Source organism: Quercus robur, chromosome 1, assembly GCF_932294415.1.
Source record: "Quercus robur chromosome 1, dhQueRobu3.1, whole genome shotgun sequence".
NCBI classification, from domain to species: domain Eukaryota; kingdom Viridiplantae; phylum Streptophyta; class Magnoliopsida; order Fagales; family Fagaceae; genus Quercus; species Quercus robur.
Window position 1 is genome coordinate 15,361,588 of NC_065534.1, and position 17,909 is coordinate 15,379,496.

Below are 17,909 nucleotides of genomic sequence, written 5' to 3' on the forward strand. Positions count from 1 at the left end.
ATCATTGATAAATGATACACATTACTTAACTTCTATGTAACCCGCCGGTGTACTAGTTTGTTTTTCTTTTTCTAACAACATTTTTTGTTACTTATCAAAAAAAAAAAAAAAACTAATAACATGACAACAAGATTTCAATTTCCCCTGGTAGACAGTTTGCCTGACAAATAATAATTATCTTAGTCCCCTTGTTGAATTACTAAACATTTATCACCATCAGAACTACTATCTTCTGAAATCCTTCCATATTCATCAGCTACAGTTGTTTCCTGCATGCAACCAAAAAATGAAGTTCCAAATGGATCTGGATGGGTGGGTGCTGATAGAGAGACAGAGAGACAGAGCTACTACCCTACTAAAGTAACATTCAACATGGTATAAATAAAAATAGTTCTTACCAGCATATTATCCCAATCCTTCAACTTAGAATTCGTTAACACGTAATTGTCAAGCAATGGAGCCCAGGCAGGCCCTTCTCTATTTTCCTCACCTTTTTGTATGGCCCTGCATTTCACAAAACTGTAGAAATTTTAATTTGTTAAAGCCTCAAAATAACCTAAATGCATTGCTGTTGCTCCCAGCTCACCAAACATCTAACTGCATAATTTTATGGAATATGAAGTGTAAAGTTGACTGCATTTGTAAATATAATAAATAGATGATACGGGTGAGATATCTGATCAATGTTGTTTGCAAATGCATTTTATAGTTTCCCAGGACAAATTTTGGGAGTGAGAGTCTACATAATTCAAAGATTAAACAAAATTGTAGAAAATGATAAAAAGTATGCAAGAAGTTAAAAAAAAAAAAAAAAAAAAACTAGACAACCTTAGCAGGAGTGTCAACAGGCTTTGATGGCTTGCCCAGTGCTGAGAAGAAGGCTTCTTTCCTCCGCTTCCTTATTGCTGGCAATATTCAGACAATATTCGCTTAGAATCACTTAAAAGGAGACAGCATAAAGGAAAGAATGTGGAACAGATCAACGAGAACATAATGAGGCAAACATTTCTTGGTTTGGTAAGTTACACTAAGTGGGGCTTAAATAAAATAGTACAGTTGTGGTATAAATGAGGCCATTTGACCACAAAACAAGATGGTATTTAATCATCTGAAGAAAAAAAAACGGAAATCAACAACAGCAAAACATGGGTCTTCTGAGCAGTCTCAGACAACATTCTTTTCCAAGTAATGATCACATAGTAGTTACAAAAGTGTGACCAGGATTCAAACATAGAAACAAGACAATCTGCTTTGAGAATTGAACCTCTAGAACCAAGTCTTTATCCCCTTCTATACCCAAAAATAGAATAATTTTATTTAAGAGAAATTCGTTTTAATAAGCATTAAATACCTGACGCAGCAAAATATATGACAACAATGCATTACACATAAACCACATGAAGTTGCAGCTCTTGGTAGAAGATGGATAGGAGGACTGCATGGCAACTTCCAACAGAAATCACAATACCATATATGCATCTCTCTCTAAAGTCCAGTCATGGAGAACGCTCGGGCACAATGACCAAAAGAATGAGTACTTCGATGTAAGATTTAATTTTGTAAATGGATAAGTGAAATTGGAAAACTGTGGAAATTTAATTTCTCAATGGCAAGTTACACGTGCACCCAGTGGATTTTAAACCCACGACCTCACCTTGACCTCCCTCCATGTTGCTCTTACAAGGGAAGAAGGTGCAATTAGAGGTATAGCTAATTGGCAAAGTTGTGGAAATTTATTCAGATGATTATATATATATATATATATATTTTAAAAGCCATGAACAGGTCGAAATCCTTCATTTGGAAGTTAAAAGAGAGGCAATTTGGTATAGACAAAACAGTCAATAAATTAAAATGAAAATACTAATCACAATCACAGAACACTGGTGTATATAACATGGGATGAGTATATATGCATTTGCAGATACATGGCTTGTTAATAATTGATAAATTGCTAATCTTCAAATTCTTCTTTGAAGGTGCACAGCTTAGCGGTAACTAGAGAAAACATTCATATTGATGTGAAGACAAGACAGATACTGAGAAAGATGGTAGGGAAAAGAATATGGGGAGCTCAACGTCTAGCTGCGTTATCTATCAGGCTATCAGCATACCTTTTGCATCTTTATATCTCAAAGGATCCAAACCTTTCTGAGCATGTTGTGCCTTGTTGACCTGCACAAGATACCAGGACAGAAGTTTGGATCTAAATGTAACAGCCACAGAAACAATAAAATAAAACAGTGATGAAAAAAAAAATCAATCTCAAGACAAAATGGAACATGGTTAAATAATCATAGAAAACTTACAGCATTAAACAACTTGACCACTGAAACTCCAGCAACACACATAGTAAACATGAACAAAGTTAGTGTTATATAGCACGTACCCAATTAGATAAAACTAGAGCCCTTGTCACATAAAGCTTAATTAACATACATAAACACAGTACCTCCTTTTGTAGCAACCCCTATCAGAAACTTTTCATATGAATCCAAATAATTTGTAGGTTTCACATGCCCTTTTCTCCCACCTAAATTAACATTTAAAAACTCATAAGCAACCACTGACATCTGATAGATAACAATTAAAAAGACACATGTATGCTTGTCATAACCAGTTGGTTTTTTGAGATTAACTTACCAAGTGTTTTTCCTTCTTGGCCTCCCCCTTGACTTTCCGCTTAGGGCAAAATTTGCTAAATAGTACCATTTTAGAAAAAAATTTGGTGAATAGCACGTGACTGAAGTGAATTAGTTAAGTAGATTGTTTTTTGAACTCGAATTTGTAAAACTCGAGATCCAACCCAAAATCAAGTTTGACAAACTCGAGTTCCAATCAATATCAATATTGATTGGAACTCGAGTTTGTCAAACTTGACAAACTCAAGTTCTAGCCCAAACTCAAGTTTGACAAACTTGAGTTCCAAAAACAATATACTTAACTAATCAACTTCATCTGTGTGCTACTTTCCTAAATTTTTTCTAAAAACGTGCTATTTGGCAAATTTTGCCTTCCGCTCAACCTCCTCTTCTGCAAACTTCTCTGCAATGAGCTTCCTGTGTGTTGACAACACCGAACCCTGCAAAGCAAGCAAACCTTTTCATACAAATCCTATGTATTAGAACCTTAAAAAAATAATAATAATAAAATAAGCAATTTAACAAACCAATCAAACAGCAAGCCTAGCTTACAAGTGCATCCTCAAGCACACACTTCTTGATAATACTCTTGAATGCCATCTTGAATGCTCTAGATGTTGACACTTCATTTTGCAACCCGTATTTAACCTCACCTAGAGGATAAAAGGATAATTTTACCTTGAAAATATGCATCTTGATTTTAGTAATTAGATCCTTAATCTTATTTCACCAAAATGATCTTGATGTTATAACGATCAAACCGACTAGTCATAAACCCTAATTGAACTGCCAGATTGAAAGTTATCATTAAATCAAGTTTTAATGGTTGAGATGCAATATCACAAATTGAGTCCGACTATATGTGATTATGAACAATTGATTTCAATTGGTTATAAGTATAATCAATTTGAGATCAATGATGTGTCATAATTTGATTAGTTAGGTTATATTTTATGGTATGGTTACACACACCTAATTAACTAGATAATTAAACATTAATCATTCAATGAGTAATTTGTGCAATTATCTTTTAATTAGGGTAAATTTAGAACTAATTAGGTCTGAAATGGGAGTGATTGAAGTCTATTAATGTTAATTGGAAACTAATTTGGGACATATTAATGTTAATTGTGCTGAAATTGTTTTCTAACAAATGACCTCTGCTCACCATTTTGTTGATATCTCTCAGAATATTTTAAATTTATGAATAAGGTTAATTTTCCTAGAAACTAGACATCCAGGACTTCAATTTAAGTACAAGAATGAGACAATTCCGATCAGAATTGAGTAAGATATGATTTTATGAAATTGACTTTACAGGCTGTTACATTAGTTATGGGAAAACCGAACTTTGCTTACTCCTCATTCTCACTAATCTCCACATTTAATGCACCAGATTTTCCCAAAGGCTAAAATGAGGTCTGGGTTCATGATTCTTTGTTAACCCTTATTAAATGATCTCTTATTCATATTTCCTCCACCACTACTATATAAACCTCTCATCTCCTTCATTCCAAGACACAAAAACCCACAATCTTCTCCTCTCTTGAATTCTAGTAAAGTAGAGTAGTCTTATCATATCTTGATCTTCCTAAGACTCAAGGTATTGAGTGAGACTCACTCTCCTTCTCTTAACTTTTATTTTCTTCCACCCTTAGGCCTTCTACCAAGAGTCTCTTCCTCCACTGCATGAATCTTGTATGAAGGTATAATCCCTTTCCTTAACTTGTTTTTTTGTGTTGCCATGATGAGAATTTAGGATTGAAGCATGATAGTAACTATTTTAATTTTCTTAAATATGTTTAAATGTTCTTATATGTTCTTCATATGTTTTTGGTTGTTCATCACATGTTCATGCATAATGCTAGTTTTAATCTTAAATCCACATAAAAAATATGAAAAACATGTTTGTTTCATAATTCTTTCAAATCCTTGAATCTTGGTTATCACCATCCACACACATTCACTAAAATTTATTTTTCAATTCCAACGCGATGCTTAATAAATTGAATTAGGGTTTATCACATGCACACACATTAAATTTAACTTGTAAATTGATTGACATATTAAATGATATAATATGAATGCTGACCACTATAGTCTAGAAGACTGGTTTCACCGGAAAAGGTGAGTGCCTAACACCTTTCTACCTTATAACATAACCTCTGAACTTAGATCAAGGGTTAGTAGACCAATGTTTATCCTTGTAATTTTCAATTTTTAGATTGTAACTAGGAAACAAAATTATGTACTTTATCTTAGATTGTATCTAGGACCAAAGTCATGTAATTTTCCTATGATCAATGTAAATTCAATTGAAAATTAATAAAATGAGGAATTTTTCAATTTTGGTTTTCTTATTTATCCCAATAATTAAATAAGTGGCGACTTCATTGTAAAATCCTTAATTTAAAAGGGAAAATATAATTAGTCGAACTTCCATTTTGAGAAGTAATAACACGACTTCAACCATTCACATGAGTTTGGCCCAACATCCTATAAAACAAGTTGGGGGCGCGGTCTCTCACACTAGAACCCTCCAAAAACATAGTGATACTGGGTTGAATTTTGCCATTTTCCTCATCATCAGAAACCCCATTATCCCCATTCACATCCATGTCCTCTGCTTCTTCCTCTTCTTTTTCAGATTCACCATCACTACTCACATCTCTCTCATCATCATCATCATCATTATCTGAATTGTAATCTCTTACCCTCTTTCGAAAAAGTTTCTTCATTTTCCTATCAACCTTTTTAGGCTTGTTTTGTGCAATGCAGTCTAACATCATGGTTTTTGGTTTTTTCTTACCTTTAAAGGCCTTATTCTTATGAGAGACCGCGCCTCTGGCCCATTTTTATGAGATTTTGGGCCAAACCCACGTAAATGAGTAGAGTCGTGTTATTGTCTCTCAAAATGAAGATTTGACTAGTTATATTTTCCCTTTTAAATTAAGAGTTTTACAATGGAGTCGCCACTCATTTAATTATTGGAATAAATAAGAAAATCAAAATTAAAAAATTCCTCATTTTATTAATTTGTAATTGGATTTACATTGATCATAGGAAAGTTACATGGTCTTGGTCCTAGATACAATCTAAGATAAAGTACATGACTTTGTTTCCTAGTTACAATCTAAAAATCTAAAATTACATGGATAAGCATTTGCTCTACAAACTCTTGATCTAAGTTTGGAGGCTATGTTACAAGGTGGGAAGATGTTAGGCACCCACCTTGCCCGGTGAAACCGGCCTTCTAGACTATGGTGGCCAACATTCATATCACATTATCCAATATGCTATTAAACAATTTGTATGTTGAATTTAAAGTATATGCATGTGATAAACCCTAATTCAATTTATTAAGCATTGCATTTAGATTGAAAAATAAATTCTAGTGAATGTGTGTGTATGGTGATATCCTAGATTCAAATATTTGAAAGAATTATAAAACAAACATGTTTTTCATATTTTTGATATTGATTTAGGATCAAAACTAGAGTTTATGCATAAATATGTGATGAATAACCAAGAATATGTGAAGAACACATAAGAACATTTAAAAACATTCAAATATATTCAAGAGAATTTAAATAATTACTATCATACTTTGATCCTAAATTCTCATCATGGCAACATAAAAAACCAATTAGGGAAAGAGATTATACCTTCATGCAAGATTCATATAGTGGAAGAGGAGACTCTTGATGGAGGTCCTAAGGGTGGAGGAAAAGAAGAGTTAGGAGAGGGAGAGTGAGTCTCACTCAATACCTTGAGTCTCAGGAAGACCAAGATATGATAAGACTACTCAACTTCACTATAACTCAAGAAAAGATAAGAGAGTGGGTTTTTGTGTGCTTTGGAATGAAGGAGAGTGGGGGTTTATATAGTAGTGGTGGAGGAAATATGAATGAAAGACCATTTAATGAGGGTTGACAAAAAATCATGAACTTAGACCTCATTTTAGCTTTTGGGTAAATCTTGTACATTAAATGTGGAGATTGATAAAAGTGAGGAGCAAGCAAAGTTCGGTTTTCCCGTGGCTGTTATAACAGCTTGTAAAGCCAATTTCGAAAAGTCATATCTGACTCAATTTTGATCGAAATTGTCTAATTCTTATACTCAAATTGAAGCCCCGAATGTCTAGTTTTTGGGAAAATTATCCTCATTCACAGATTCAAAATATTCTGAGAGATATCGACAAAATGATGAACAAAGGTTATTTGTTAGAAAATGGCTTCAGCACAATTAACATTAATAGGTCCCAAATTAGCTCCCAATTAACATTAAATGGCTTCAATCACTCACATTTCAGACTTAATTGGTTCAAAATTTACTCTAATTAAAAGATAATTGCACAAATTACTCATTGAATAATTAATGTTTAACTATTTAGTTAATTAGGTGTGTGCAACCCTACCATAAAATATAGTCCTAACCAATCAAATTATGACACATCATCGATCTCAAATTGATTATACTTAGAACCAATTGAAATCAATTGTTCATAATCACATATAGTCGAACTCAATTTGTGATAGTGTATCTCAGCCATTAAAACTTGATTTCATGATAATTTTCAATCTGATAGTTCGATTAGGGCTCATGACCAGTCGATTTGATCATTAAAAAATCAAGATCATTTTGGTGAAATGAGATTAAGGATCTAATGACCAGAATCAAGATGCATATTTCCAAGGTGAAATTACCCTTTTACCCTCCATGTAAGGTTAAATGCGGGTTGCAAAATAGGGTGTCAACAATTCTTCCCTACCTTTCTCTTCTTCGAAACCATAGCTGGCTCTGACACTTGGGTTTCCACTGCCATGGCCTACCTCCTTATTTTTTAAAACAACCGGTTACAGTCAAGTTTCTCAAAGCTAAAGCCTAAAGCCAATTTCAGATAGCAAACAAAAAAAGAGTGCCTTACTTTGATGAGAAAATTTGATTCTCAATGCATCAAACAGAGCTTATTAAAAATATCAGAGAGAGAATTACTGGGCAGTGGACTAGGCAACAGCGCAGTCGGGGTTGAGAGAGAGGCTGTGAAGGTGGTTGGTAGGTGGCGCGATAGTAAGCAAGGGTGGTGGTGCCAGCTAGGTATAGCACGGGTTATGAGAAAGAAAAGGTCCACATCTTTTCTTTTCTTTTTTTTTTTCTTTTTGGGGGAGTTTTTTCATTTTAGGGTGCACTATTCAATATTCAACATATTAATTTAAGAATCTCCTTAAATATTCATCAAAAACCAATTTCCTTAAATAAATATAAAATAAAACTTAGGATACCTTTGAGTAGGTATGGCAATTTTGCCCCACCCCGCTTAACTCGCCCTTTCCCGCTTTGCCCCGCTTAGGTTTTCCCCTCCCTGCAAGGGTGATGAGGCGGGGATGAGGCAAGATTTTAGCGAGTTTAGACCTTTTAAACCCACTCCGCCCTGCCCCTCCCCGTCCTCGCCACGCCCCGCATTGTTAAGAGTTATAATTGTAATTTTTTCATACCTTAAAACCCTACTATTTAAACAAACATATCAATATTAACTTAATTTATTCTACCTAATATAGTTCTCTGCCTTATTTTGTTATATGTTATAATATGAGATTTTATTTTTTGATTGTCTTGTTAAACATATGGATATTGTGGGGCCAGGGAACTTATGGTCCGACCCAGGGAACTTATGATCTGGCCCACGCTCTATTAGGGCTCGGGCCCATGCCGAGGAGGGTGCGGGCCGAGGACGAATGGGGAAAGTTCGAAGTATCAAGGGGAACAGCCGAGGACGACCCTGTCCTCGGCACTCCAGGACTTCAGGGGAAAGAGCAACGTCTCGATGAAGGCTGCCCCCAAAAAAGCCCCCTGAAGGAAGTACGAGTAGAATGGGACCCATGTGGGGGTACGGTGCAAAACTGGTTCAGGGTAAATACGTTCCCTTCGCATTAAATGCACCCGCCAGTGTCCTGACCATGTTAATGAGAAAAGACGCCTGGACAGGGTGACTTCGATCATCGCAACTAACAGAAAGTAAGGAGGGACAGCTGATGAGACGGGTACAGAAGTGGGCACCTGCCTGACTAACAAGTGGAGGGCTAAGATCAACCAAGAAGGGCTATATAATGTAAAGGTTAGTGCGCCAAAAAAGGGGCTGGGGAAAAATGGCCAAAAACCAGAGCCTCCCAGTCCGCCTCCAAGAGAAAGACTCCCAGGGCGAACACGATTTAACTATGTATGAACACCACGAAAAACCCACCGTCTGGTGACTAAGGCTTAACCTTTCAAACCCACGCTCTACAAATGATATTGTTTGGGCCTTTTTACGTGCGAATCCAACACTATTATGGGTCGTTACAAATTGAGTCCTTACAGATATATTATTCAATTTTTTATAAAAATTGATTTGATTTGATGGGATAAATTTAGTTGTAATTTCAAGTATATTTTTATTAATGAAATAAGTTTCATTAAAAAATTGTACTAATTGTAGGGCAAATTAACAAAAAGTAAAGTTTTACGGGGTGGGGCAGGGCTTCGCGGGGCCCCTAGGGGTGGGGATGGGGTGAAAAAGTTTTCTCCGTCATGCAGGGCAAGGCGGGACGGGGATGGGGCAAAACAAAACCATGTGGGGCGGGGACGAAGACCCTATCCTTCGGCCCCGCCCCTCCCCATTGCCATCCCTACCTTTGAGCTTTGATTTCAATTTATATTCAGTAATTTATTTACATAATGTTAATATATTTTCTCCTAAAAAAACATAATGTTTATTAAAATGTATAATTCTTTGTAACTTTTATGTTAAATGTGTAATAAAAAAATTACAATTTTATTTCCAAAAATACTAAAAGTAGTTATTTGTTAAAAAAAAAAAAAAAAAAAACTAATAGTTAGACAATAAATGTAGTGTCTGTTTGACATGATTAATTTTGCCAACTTATTTTATTACTCAACTTATTTTTGGTATTATTCATGGGTTCCACTGCACTTTTTGATACTATTCATAGGTCTTATTATACTATTTCAACTAACTTTTACCTTTATCTACAGAACTTTTAGTAAAAAGTTTTCAGTTTCAACAAAATAAACGGATCCCAAATAGACCCGTAGAATCTTCAATCAAACTTGTTACAACAGATTTTCTTTCTTAATTTGTAATATATATATATATATATATATATATTTTAATAGGTAAAATTCAGAAAAAGTTCAATCAAAATTTGAAATTAGAATCCAATTTTGCACTATATGTCTAAATTTATGTGAGGACTACACCATAATTATCCACTTAAGTTTGTGCCATGTGTCCACTTAAGTTTTTAAATATTTGTTCCAAGTAAATTAATAAATGCAAAATACTAAAAATCTAATATTAATAAACTATAAAATTTATTTAAAAAAATCAAATATACTCAATAAAAATCACCACACGTTCTATCTTATTAAAAATTAGAAAGAAAATGATCATAAGTAATATTAAATTTAGGTAAGAATTTTAATATGTGACTAATTACGTTTACATTTTAAAAATAATTAATTTATATTTTTATGATAAAAATTATGTTTAATTTTAAATGTATCTATACGTATGCATGTGTTAGAGCATTCATGTCAATGGATGCAAAATTTCTGTCCATTTTGCAAAAAAAAGCATGTTTTTTCTATTTTACACACCTACTTTCACAAAACACCTACATCAGTTTATCTATTCTACACATTTATTCAATAAAATATTTATTCTTGAACCATCTCACTCAATACCCCTCTCTCTCTCTCAGACCCAACACTACCCAAAATAACCAACACCTAGCCACCATCAACTATCAATCCACACCCACCATCAACCCACCCTACCACCATCAATGAGATCAACCACCATCATCAAGCTAGCCTCTATTATCAACCCACCCATCAAAATCCCAAAACCACTAATCAAAATCATCAAAACCCATTGAAATCATCAAAAACCATTGATCAAAACCATCAAACAAAGAAAAATGAGAGCAGCGGTGATCGGTGAAAGCATCGACAAGTGAGGTGATCAGTGGTGGCATGGCTATGGCGAGAGAGCAGCGGTGATCGTTGAAAGCATCGATGAGTGAGGCGATCGGTGGTGGCATGGCTGTGGCACGACTAGAGTGAGGTGAGAGTGAGAAGGACCAAAGAGAAAAAGAGAGAGTGAGGTGAAGGAGAGAGAAAAAAATAGTAAAGTATTGAATGCAAAGCTACAGTAACTGTGCATATATGCACGGTTGCTGTAGCACATTTGCATATATACAAACTTATGCAAGCATTGATATGAGTGTTTTTTTTGTTAAAATGTGTAAAACTAACCCCTTTTCTATTTTGCAAGCACTGATGCGGTTGCTCGTACATGCTATTCTTTTTTGTAACCCATACATAAGCATGAATATACTTAAAAGAAATACAGTAAGATGTACAATGTAATTCTTACATATATAATTTAAATATTACTGATAGTCATTTTTTTTTTTAACTCTTTAAAAAGTATTGTAAGAATCATTGTTATTGATTCCGTTTCGATCTGGCCGGAATGGCCAGAATATTTCATACCGGCATATAAATCGGTACCATATTACTCTCTATTCCACCTCAGGTCAAATTTCGGCCATTCTGGTCAATTTCAGCCAATTTTGGCCAAAATACAAATTTCGGCCGGTACCAGATTTTGGCTTAAAAAAAAAAAAAATCATACCACCTTCTTCTTCTTCTTCTCCTTTTTTTTTTTTTTTTTCCTTCTTCTTCTTCTTCTTCTTTTTTCCTCTTCTTCTAGTGGGTTTGTATTTCGGCCGATACTAGATTTTGGCTTAAAAAAAAAAATTCATACCACCTTCTTCTTCTTCTTCTCCTTTTTTTTTTTTTTTCCTTCTTCTTCTAGGTTTCAGACCTTTCTTCTTCTTCTTCTTTTTTCCTCTTCTTCTGGTGGGTTTCGGACCCTTCTTCTTCTCGTCTTCTCTTTTTGATTTTCTCTTCTGGTGTGTTTTGGTTCTGCTGGGGGCTGCCTTTCCTTTTTTATTTGTGTACTGTACAGGTAATGTATGTTACTATTTGTCAGCCTTTCCTTTAAATGCTATGTCCTTTGTTTTAAATTTTTTATTTGTTTAGTTTTTGTCAGCCCACATACTACTCTTTTGTCACTTGTGTTTTAAAATTTGAAATTTTTTTTTTTTTTACTCTCAAAATTTGAATTTTTTCTTTGTTTTGTTTTTGTGAGCCCCACATGACTCACATCAAATTTTTTTTTTTTTTTTCATATTATTACTCTTATTATATTCTATAAATGAGTGAACTGATACTTATTATTATTATTATTTGGGCTTAAAGATTACATATTAGTTGAAATATGTAATTATAACTTCTTTAAAACCCTTAATAATTTATATAGGTTTTTTTAAAAATTAATAATATATATATTTTTTATTATAAAATAACGTAACTCCAAAACACTCTGAAACGGTACGCCGAAATAGGCCGGTACCGAAATATTTCATTCCAATAGACAAACCGAAATGGGCTCCGAAACGGTATTCATAACATTGGTAAGAATATTATTAAGTAGAAAATGTAAATTGTCCATTTAAAAAATATACACACACATATTATTAAAAAAAAGAGTTTATGTTCATTAATTATAGACTCTTTGATTTTTGTATGTAATAACTCACTTGAATGAATATTTATAATGTGGTATCACATTTGACTCCAAAATTAATAAATAAAATTCTTTCTAAAAATAAATAATTTAAGACACATGGCGCAAAATTGGACTTCAATTGTAGAATCTAATTGGATTTTCTCTAAATTTTGCCTATATATATGTGTGTTATATATGTGTGTGTATATATATATATTGGATGAATATTTATAATGTGGTCTCATATTTGTCTCAAAAATTAAGAAATAAAATTCTCTCTAAAAATAAATAATTTAGGACATGACGCAAAATTAGACTTTAATTGTAGAATCTAAATGGATTTTCTTTAAGTTTTGCCTATTAATATTATATACACACACATATATATATTTCACTAATTATTTATATTTTTATAATAAAAATTATGTTCAATTTTAAATGCATCAATGTGTTTGCATGAGTTACATGTTAGTAAAAAATATAATAAAATAAAAAGTTATGTTACATACTTGTTGCATGCATTTGGTAAAAAATTAGATAGTTATTACAAATTTACAATATAGGTAGAATCTTCAAACAACTTTGTTAAAATAGGTATTCTTTCTTAATTTGTAATGAAAAAAAAAAAAAAAAAGAGTTACATTGCATACTTGTTGACAGTTGACACCATGTCTAGAGAGAGAAATTGATTTAAAATGAGTTTGGTGATGAACAATATATATCAAACTAAGTGTGGCGAGGTGCTATTCATTGCTAACTTCTTTTTCGGCTAGTTTATTGGGCCTAATGTGGGGTGTTTTTTACTTGCTTATGTAAAATTTTGGCTAAACATAGCCTTTATTTAGGTTGGTGCGATTGTTTTTAGTCTTGAAAATTATAATATTTGTCTTTCTTTTAGTGACCATGTGATTGCCTCTTCTTATTCTACATATTTTAGAAACATGCTATTAGGCCAAAACCCTAGAGAAAATATGCCCACATCATGAATGAAACGGATTATACTTGCGTATTTTGTTGTCATTTAACATTTTGACACTTTTCACTGTTTCAAACTTCATAATATTGTTATAAACTTAAAAGTTAAATAACTAGAAGAATATAGGCATTCAAACCTATAGGAATTTTATTATACTTTTAACAATAAATTAACAAAGGTTTTTAAATAAATTACAATTTACAATGTATTACACTGTGTGGTGGGTGAACTGTGAAACAGATAAATAAAGCTGGTTTTAATTGTGTTACTGATCGCTCACTCAATTAATTTATAAAGGTGGAATGCAAGGTCAACCTTTAAGTGTGCGTTTGCGTGCAAATGATTCAGCGTTGCATTTGCGCCTTTGTTTTTTGCTAGGTCCCATGGCACTGTTCACAATCCAGCCAAAAACACAAAAATGCACATACATTTATGGGTCCCATGACACTATTCACACATTTAAAAATTATTTTGTTACAGTATTTTCAACAATAAATTTTCAATTTTTAGCAAATAAGCAGTATCCAAACAAACCCTAAGTACCCATTATGTGACAAAGGATGAAAGTCAGATCAAAACTATATGTGTAGTGATTAATGTTCAACTGGAAATAGCCTTGAAATGGCTAAGTGTCTGTCCTCGGGTTTGGTCCGAGGATGAGGTTACAATTGGATAATTTCTTTCTCTTTTCTCCTAAAAACTAGACCCCTCTGATCCAGGTGCTTCTTGACTTTATATAGCTTAACAAAGATGCATCTAGATTCTGGATCTTACATTTGGAGGGTCATGATCAAACTTTCTTGATACTTGTCCTATCAAGACCTTGCTAGAAGGTTTTTATTGGAGACATTATTCATGGTCATTTCCCCATTAATGCGGCCAGCCAAGTAGTTGCAGTGCATTTAATGCGAAAGGGATGACCACTTTGTCATTCATTTTTCTTCTCTTTCTTGTTTAATGTCAAGTTACCTTTGTCTCCCTTCGGGTTGCACCATGATCCCTTCAATTCTGACCCTTGACCTTCCGAGGTTGGGCAGATGTACTCGCACCCCCACCAGTCATGGTTGTTCAGCTTATGTACGAGTTAAGTATATAATTTCCGAGGACAACCCACCTATGTTTCCCAAGGTTTACCTCCTTGTGGGCTTCATCAGTTGTTTGGATCCTTGTCCCCCCACACCATGTATGGCTATTACATTTTTATGCAATTAGTTTATGTATTTATTTATATTAATGTTGATAATATTTGTGGGATTAATTTTGCTTCCAATCTCGTTCTCCTAAATTGAAATTATGACGATGCTTAACTAAAAGTGATATTATTTAAATCACAACAATCATTGCTATCATGTTGTGTCCCTAAATTTGTTTATTTATTATGCTTCTAGCCAACTCTTTTTTTTTTTTTTTTTGAAACATGCTTCTAGCCAACTCAAATGGTAAAATGAGAGAAAACAATTGGAGTAACGATAAGACACAACATTTGTTTACAACAAATTTAGGTGGCAACTTGTTAGTGGTAAATAAAAAAGTGATATGATTGGTGTATTTATATGAAAACCAGTAACATATTGCATGTAGCACCTTTTGACAATTTGCCACTCATGGATCCACATTTTTTTCTTACTCGCAATAGAATATTTCAACAATTATGAAATTTACATAGTTTTAGAAATTGAACCGGATCAACTAGTTCAACCAATTCAATTGAGAACCGAACCCTAATATGGTCCAATAAAACATCTAAAACTAGGAATTAGGAGTTTTTTTGGTTTTTGGATTTTATCTATATTTATGAGAGAAGATCATATTCTAATTTAATCTAAATGTATATGTCTATGAAATTTCACCTTAGAAACTTGAACTCCAATCCTTACCTTCACACTCCACAAGCACTTATACAATTATAACTTTTTTTTTGAGAAGGTATACAATTATACTTAAAGGTGATATCATATTTGATTTTTAAAACTACGGAAATTTATTGATAAAGAAATTGAGTCAGTATTTTTCATATGATTATAGGACCCGCTTGTTATAATTGTTTAAATAATAGTTTTCAGTTTTTAAACAATATTATACATTTTTTCACACATTTTTTTACCTATACATATTTTCAAAAAATACAAACAACGTTATTAGAAATTTTTTACCAAACACCCTATATATCCGTAACCACATACATTATCAACTCAGCATTCTACACCTCCACAACGACATGTAGCGGTGAGGTCACAGACTGAGCACCAAAGTCTACAAAGCAGTAACTATAAGTCTATTGACTATTCATATTCTACGCACGAAAATTCCACCAAAACACAACGCATGCGCAATTTACATAACACCTCTCATTATTATTCATCGAACAGCACATCACAGCACACCTGCCTAAAGCCAAATCTCACTCCCAAAATCTCTCTCTCTAGCTCCAAAAACCACTTCAATAAATTAGATCTCAAACCAAAAAAAAAAGCGGTTTCTGTTCTTCTTTCATGAAATGGGCTTTGAACTTGAAGAAGGGTTCGATCTTGATCTCGATCTTCTTTGGGATTTGAATTGAAATGCAGCCGAATCTGTTCCCGTTCGGCACTGTTTTGGGAAATCCGTACTTGTTCAATGGCGATTTGAGCGAAGGGCTCGATAGCTCTAGGATTTTCTTCTTGGTCCCGTTTTTGTTGTTCCAAGGAGGCGGAATGGATTTGTCCAAGGTCGGCGAGAAGATTCTCAGTTCCGTTAGGTCCGCCAGATCGCTTGGACTTCTTCCTTCTACTTCTGATCGCCCCGAGGTAAAATGTCCCTTCACTCAATGTAGCTTTTCTTTTTGTGAAGTTCGAATTCCAGATTTCAATGCTATTGTTTTGAATCGAACTTGCTAAAATTCTGTTTGGCTGCTGAGAAAATGCGGGAAAGTAATGCTTTCTCTATGTGTGTCACTTAGGCGAAGCGGAAGCCTCTTTTAATTGTTGGCTTTTGCTTCAGTAGTTAGTATTAGGAGTCAAAGTTTTCGCATTAGTTCCGTTGTTAAAGCACGGGAAAGAGGGTTCTAAGCGCATTAGCAAGAAACGGAATGCGCATGATAGTTTACAGTAGCTGATAATTGGATAGACCGATGCTTGAATCTCAATGCTACTCCCTTGTTTTTAGTTATTCCAGAAGACAATGTTGCCTGAAGTTGTTTGGTCTTGATATCTAGAATGTAGTCCAGGACTAAATTGCGAGTCGCTATGTTACTAGATATATTGATCCAATCAAAAGAAGCATGTGCAGAGTCCACTAGTCAATGATTGATTCAGTGATGTAAAAGCATGTGATGGAATCTTTTACCCGTTCGCCCATTCTGTAATCATCGAAGAGCCGCCATTCATGTTCAGATTCTTCATTCCAGGGTACACTGCTTTTGTGAGGTTGTAGGGAACACAAACAACTCAGCGATACTAGTATTACCCTAATTGTTTTTTTCTCCATTATAGCATTGGCCCAACTTGTTGGCTTGCAGTAAAAAAAGATCCCTGAATTAATTTCCTAATCCATTTTTGGTTGAGCTTCCCTCAAAAAATAGTTCATATTGCCTAAAGGGAGGCTAATAAATGGAATTAATCTTGTTTCTATTGTTAGAGTAGGAAGAAGTTACTCTTATAGTCTATTAGAAATTTAGAAGGATTGGTTGCACCCTGTTTATGTTTAGGGAGATTAATTAAAATTTTTAATTTTGTACAATTGTTCTAGTAACCATTATTATTATTATTTTTTGATAAGTAACTTGAAACCTATATAAATAGAACCACCCAAGTACACTGGAAATGTACTACAAGGGCAGAGCATCAAGAGCCCAAATTACAAAAATAAAATAAGACCAGAAGAGAAATACAAGGAGAGTAAGAAAGAAAAGAGTCTTGATCTCGAAAATTGACTGTTCACAATCCTCAAAGCATCTAGCATTCCTTTCCCGCTAGAGACACCAATATAAGCAATGAGGCACAAGCCTCCAGAGAGCTACATTTTGGTGTCGATCGAACTTACCTGGCCAAGAAGCAAACAACTCAATAATGCTCTGTAGCATAACCCAATTAATATCAAACAAACCAAAGACCATGGACCACATCTCATATGCTATGGGACAGTGAAGAAGTAAATAATTCGGTAATGGTCTATTCCAGCATATTGTTTTGGGATTTTCCAGTATATGTATAGTATATATGTGTATATATGTATGTATTCATGTAGGGTAGTATGTATTCAAATACAAAATAGATTATCTATCTCCATTACATATGGTTTTATACCTTATCAATTTAAAATCAAATAAGAAACATTATTAACATCATCACATAGAAAATCCCAAAACACCAAATGGAGGAAAACAAAATATTTTTTTGATAGTTCAATAGTTGGGGGTAGGGAGAATTGAACCTTGGATGTTTTTGTTGAAAACATCAGGAGGTGCTAGTTGAGCTACATGACTCTTAGCCCAAATGAAAAAAATATAGAAATGCTCAAAAATATATATCATTCATCATCAATATAAAAATAAGGATCCAATTCATAGAAGAAGAGAAGAAGAACGTTGTGTTTCAGGAACCTTTTTTGTGTAGCTTGTTCAAAAGAGACTTATGTGGCAGAGTATTTGCACTGGAATAGAAGTGGTATTCATTGG

At 33.8% G+C, this 17,909-nt stretch overlaps 1 protein-coding gene and 1 pseudogene across 1 annotated transcript in view; one reads left to right on the forward strand and one right to left on the reverse strand.

The window, feature by feature from the left end:
• Nucleotides 1-179: 179 nt before the first annotated feature.
• LOC126722891 (uncharacterized) lies at nucleotides 180-5,431 on the reverse strand (annotated as a pseudogene).
• Nucleotides 5,432-15,498: 10,067 nt separating this feature from the next.
• LOC126722779 (uncharacterized) overlaps nucleotides 15,499-17,909 on the forward strand; it is a 34,559-nt gene continuing 32,148 nt past the window's right edge. The window contains exon 1 of the mRNA XM_050425930.1: nucleotides 15,499-16,041. Coding sequence (XP_050281887.1) covers nucleotides 15,817-16,041 — 225 coding nt within the window. The 5' untranslated portion in view covers nucleotides 15,499-15,816. The remainder of the gene's footprint in view (nucleotides 16,042-17,909) is intronic.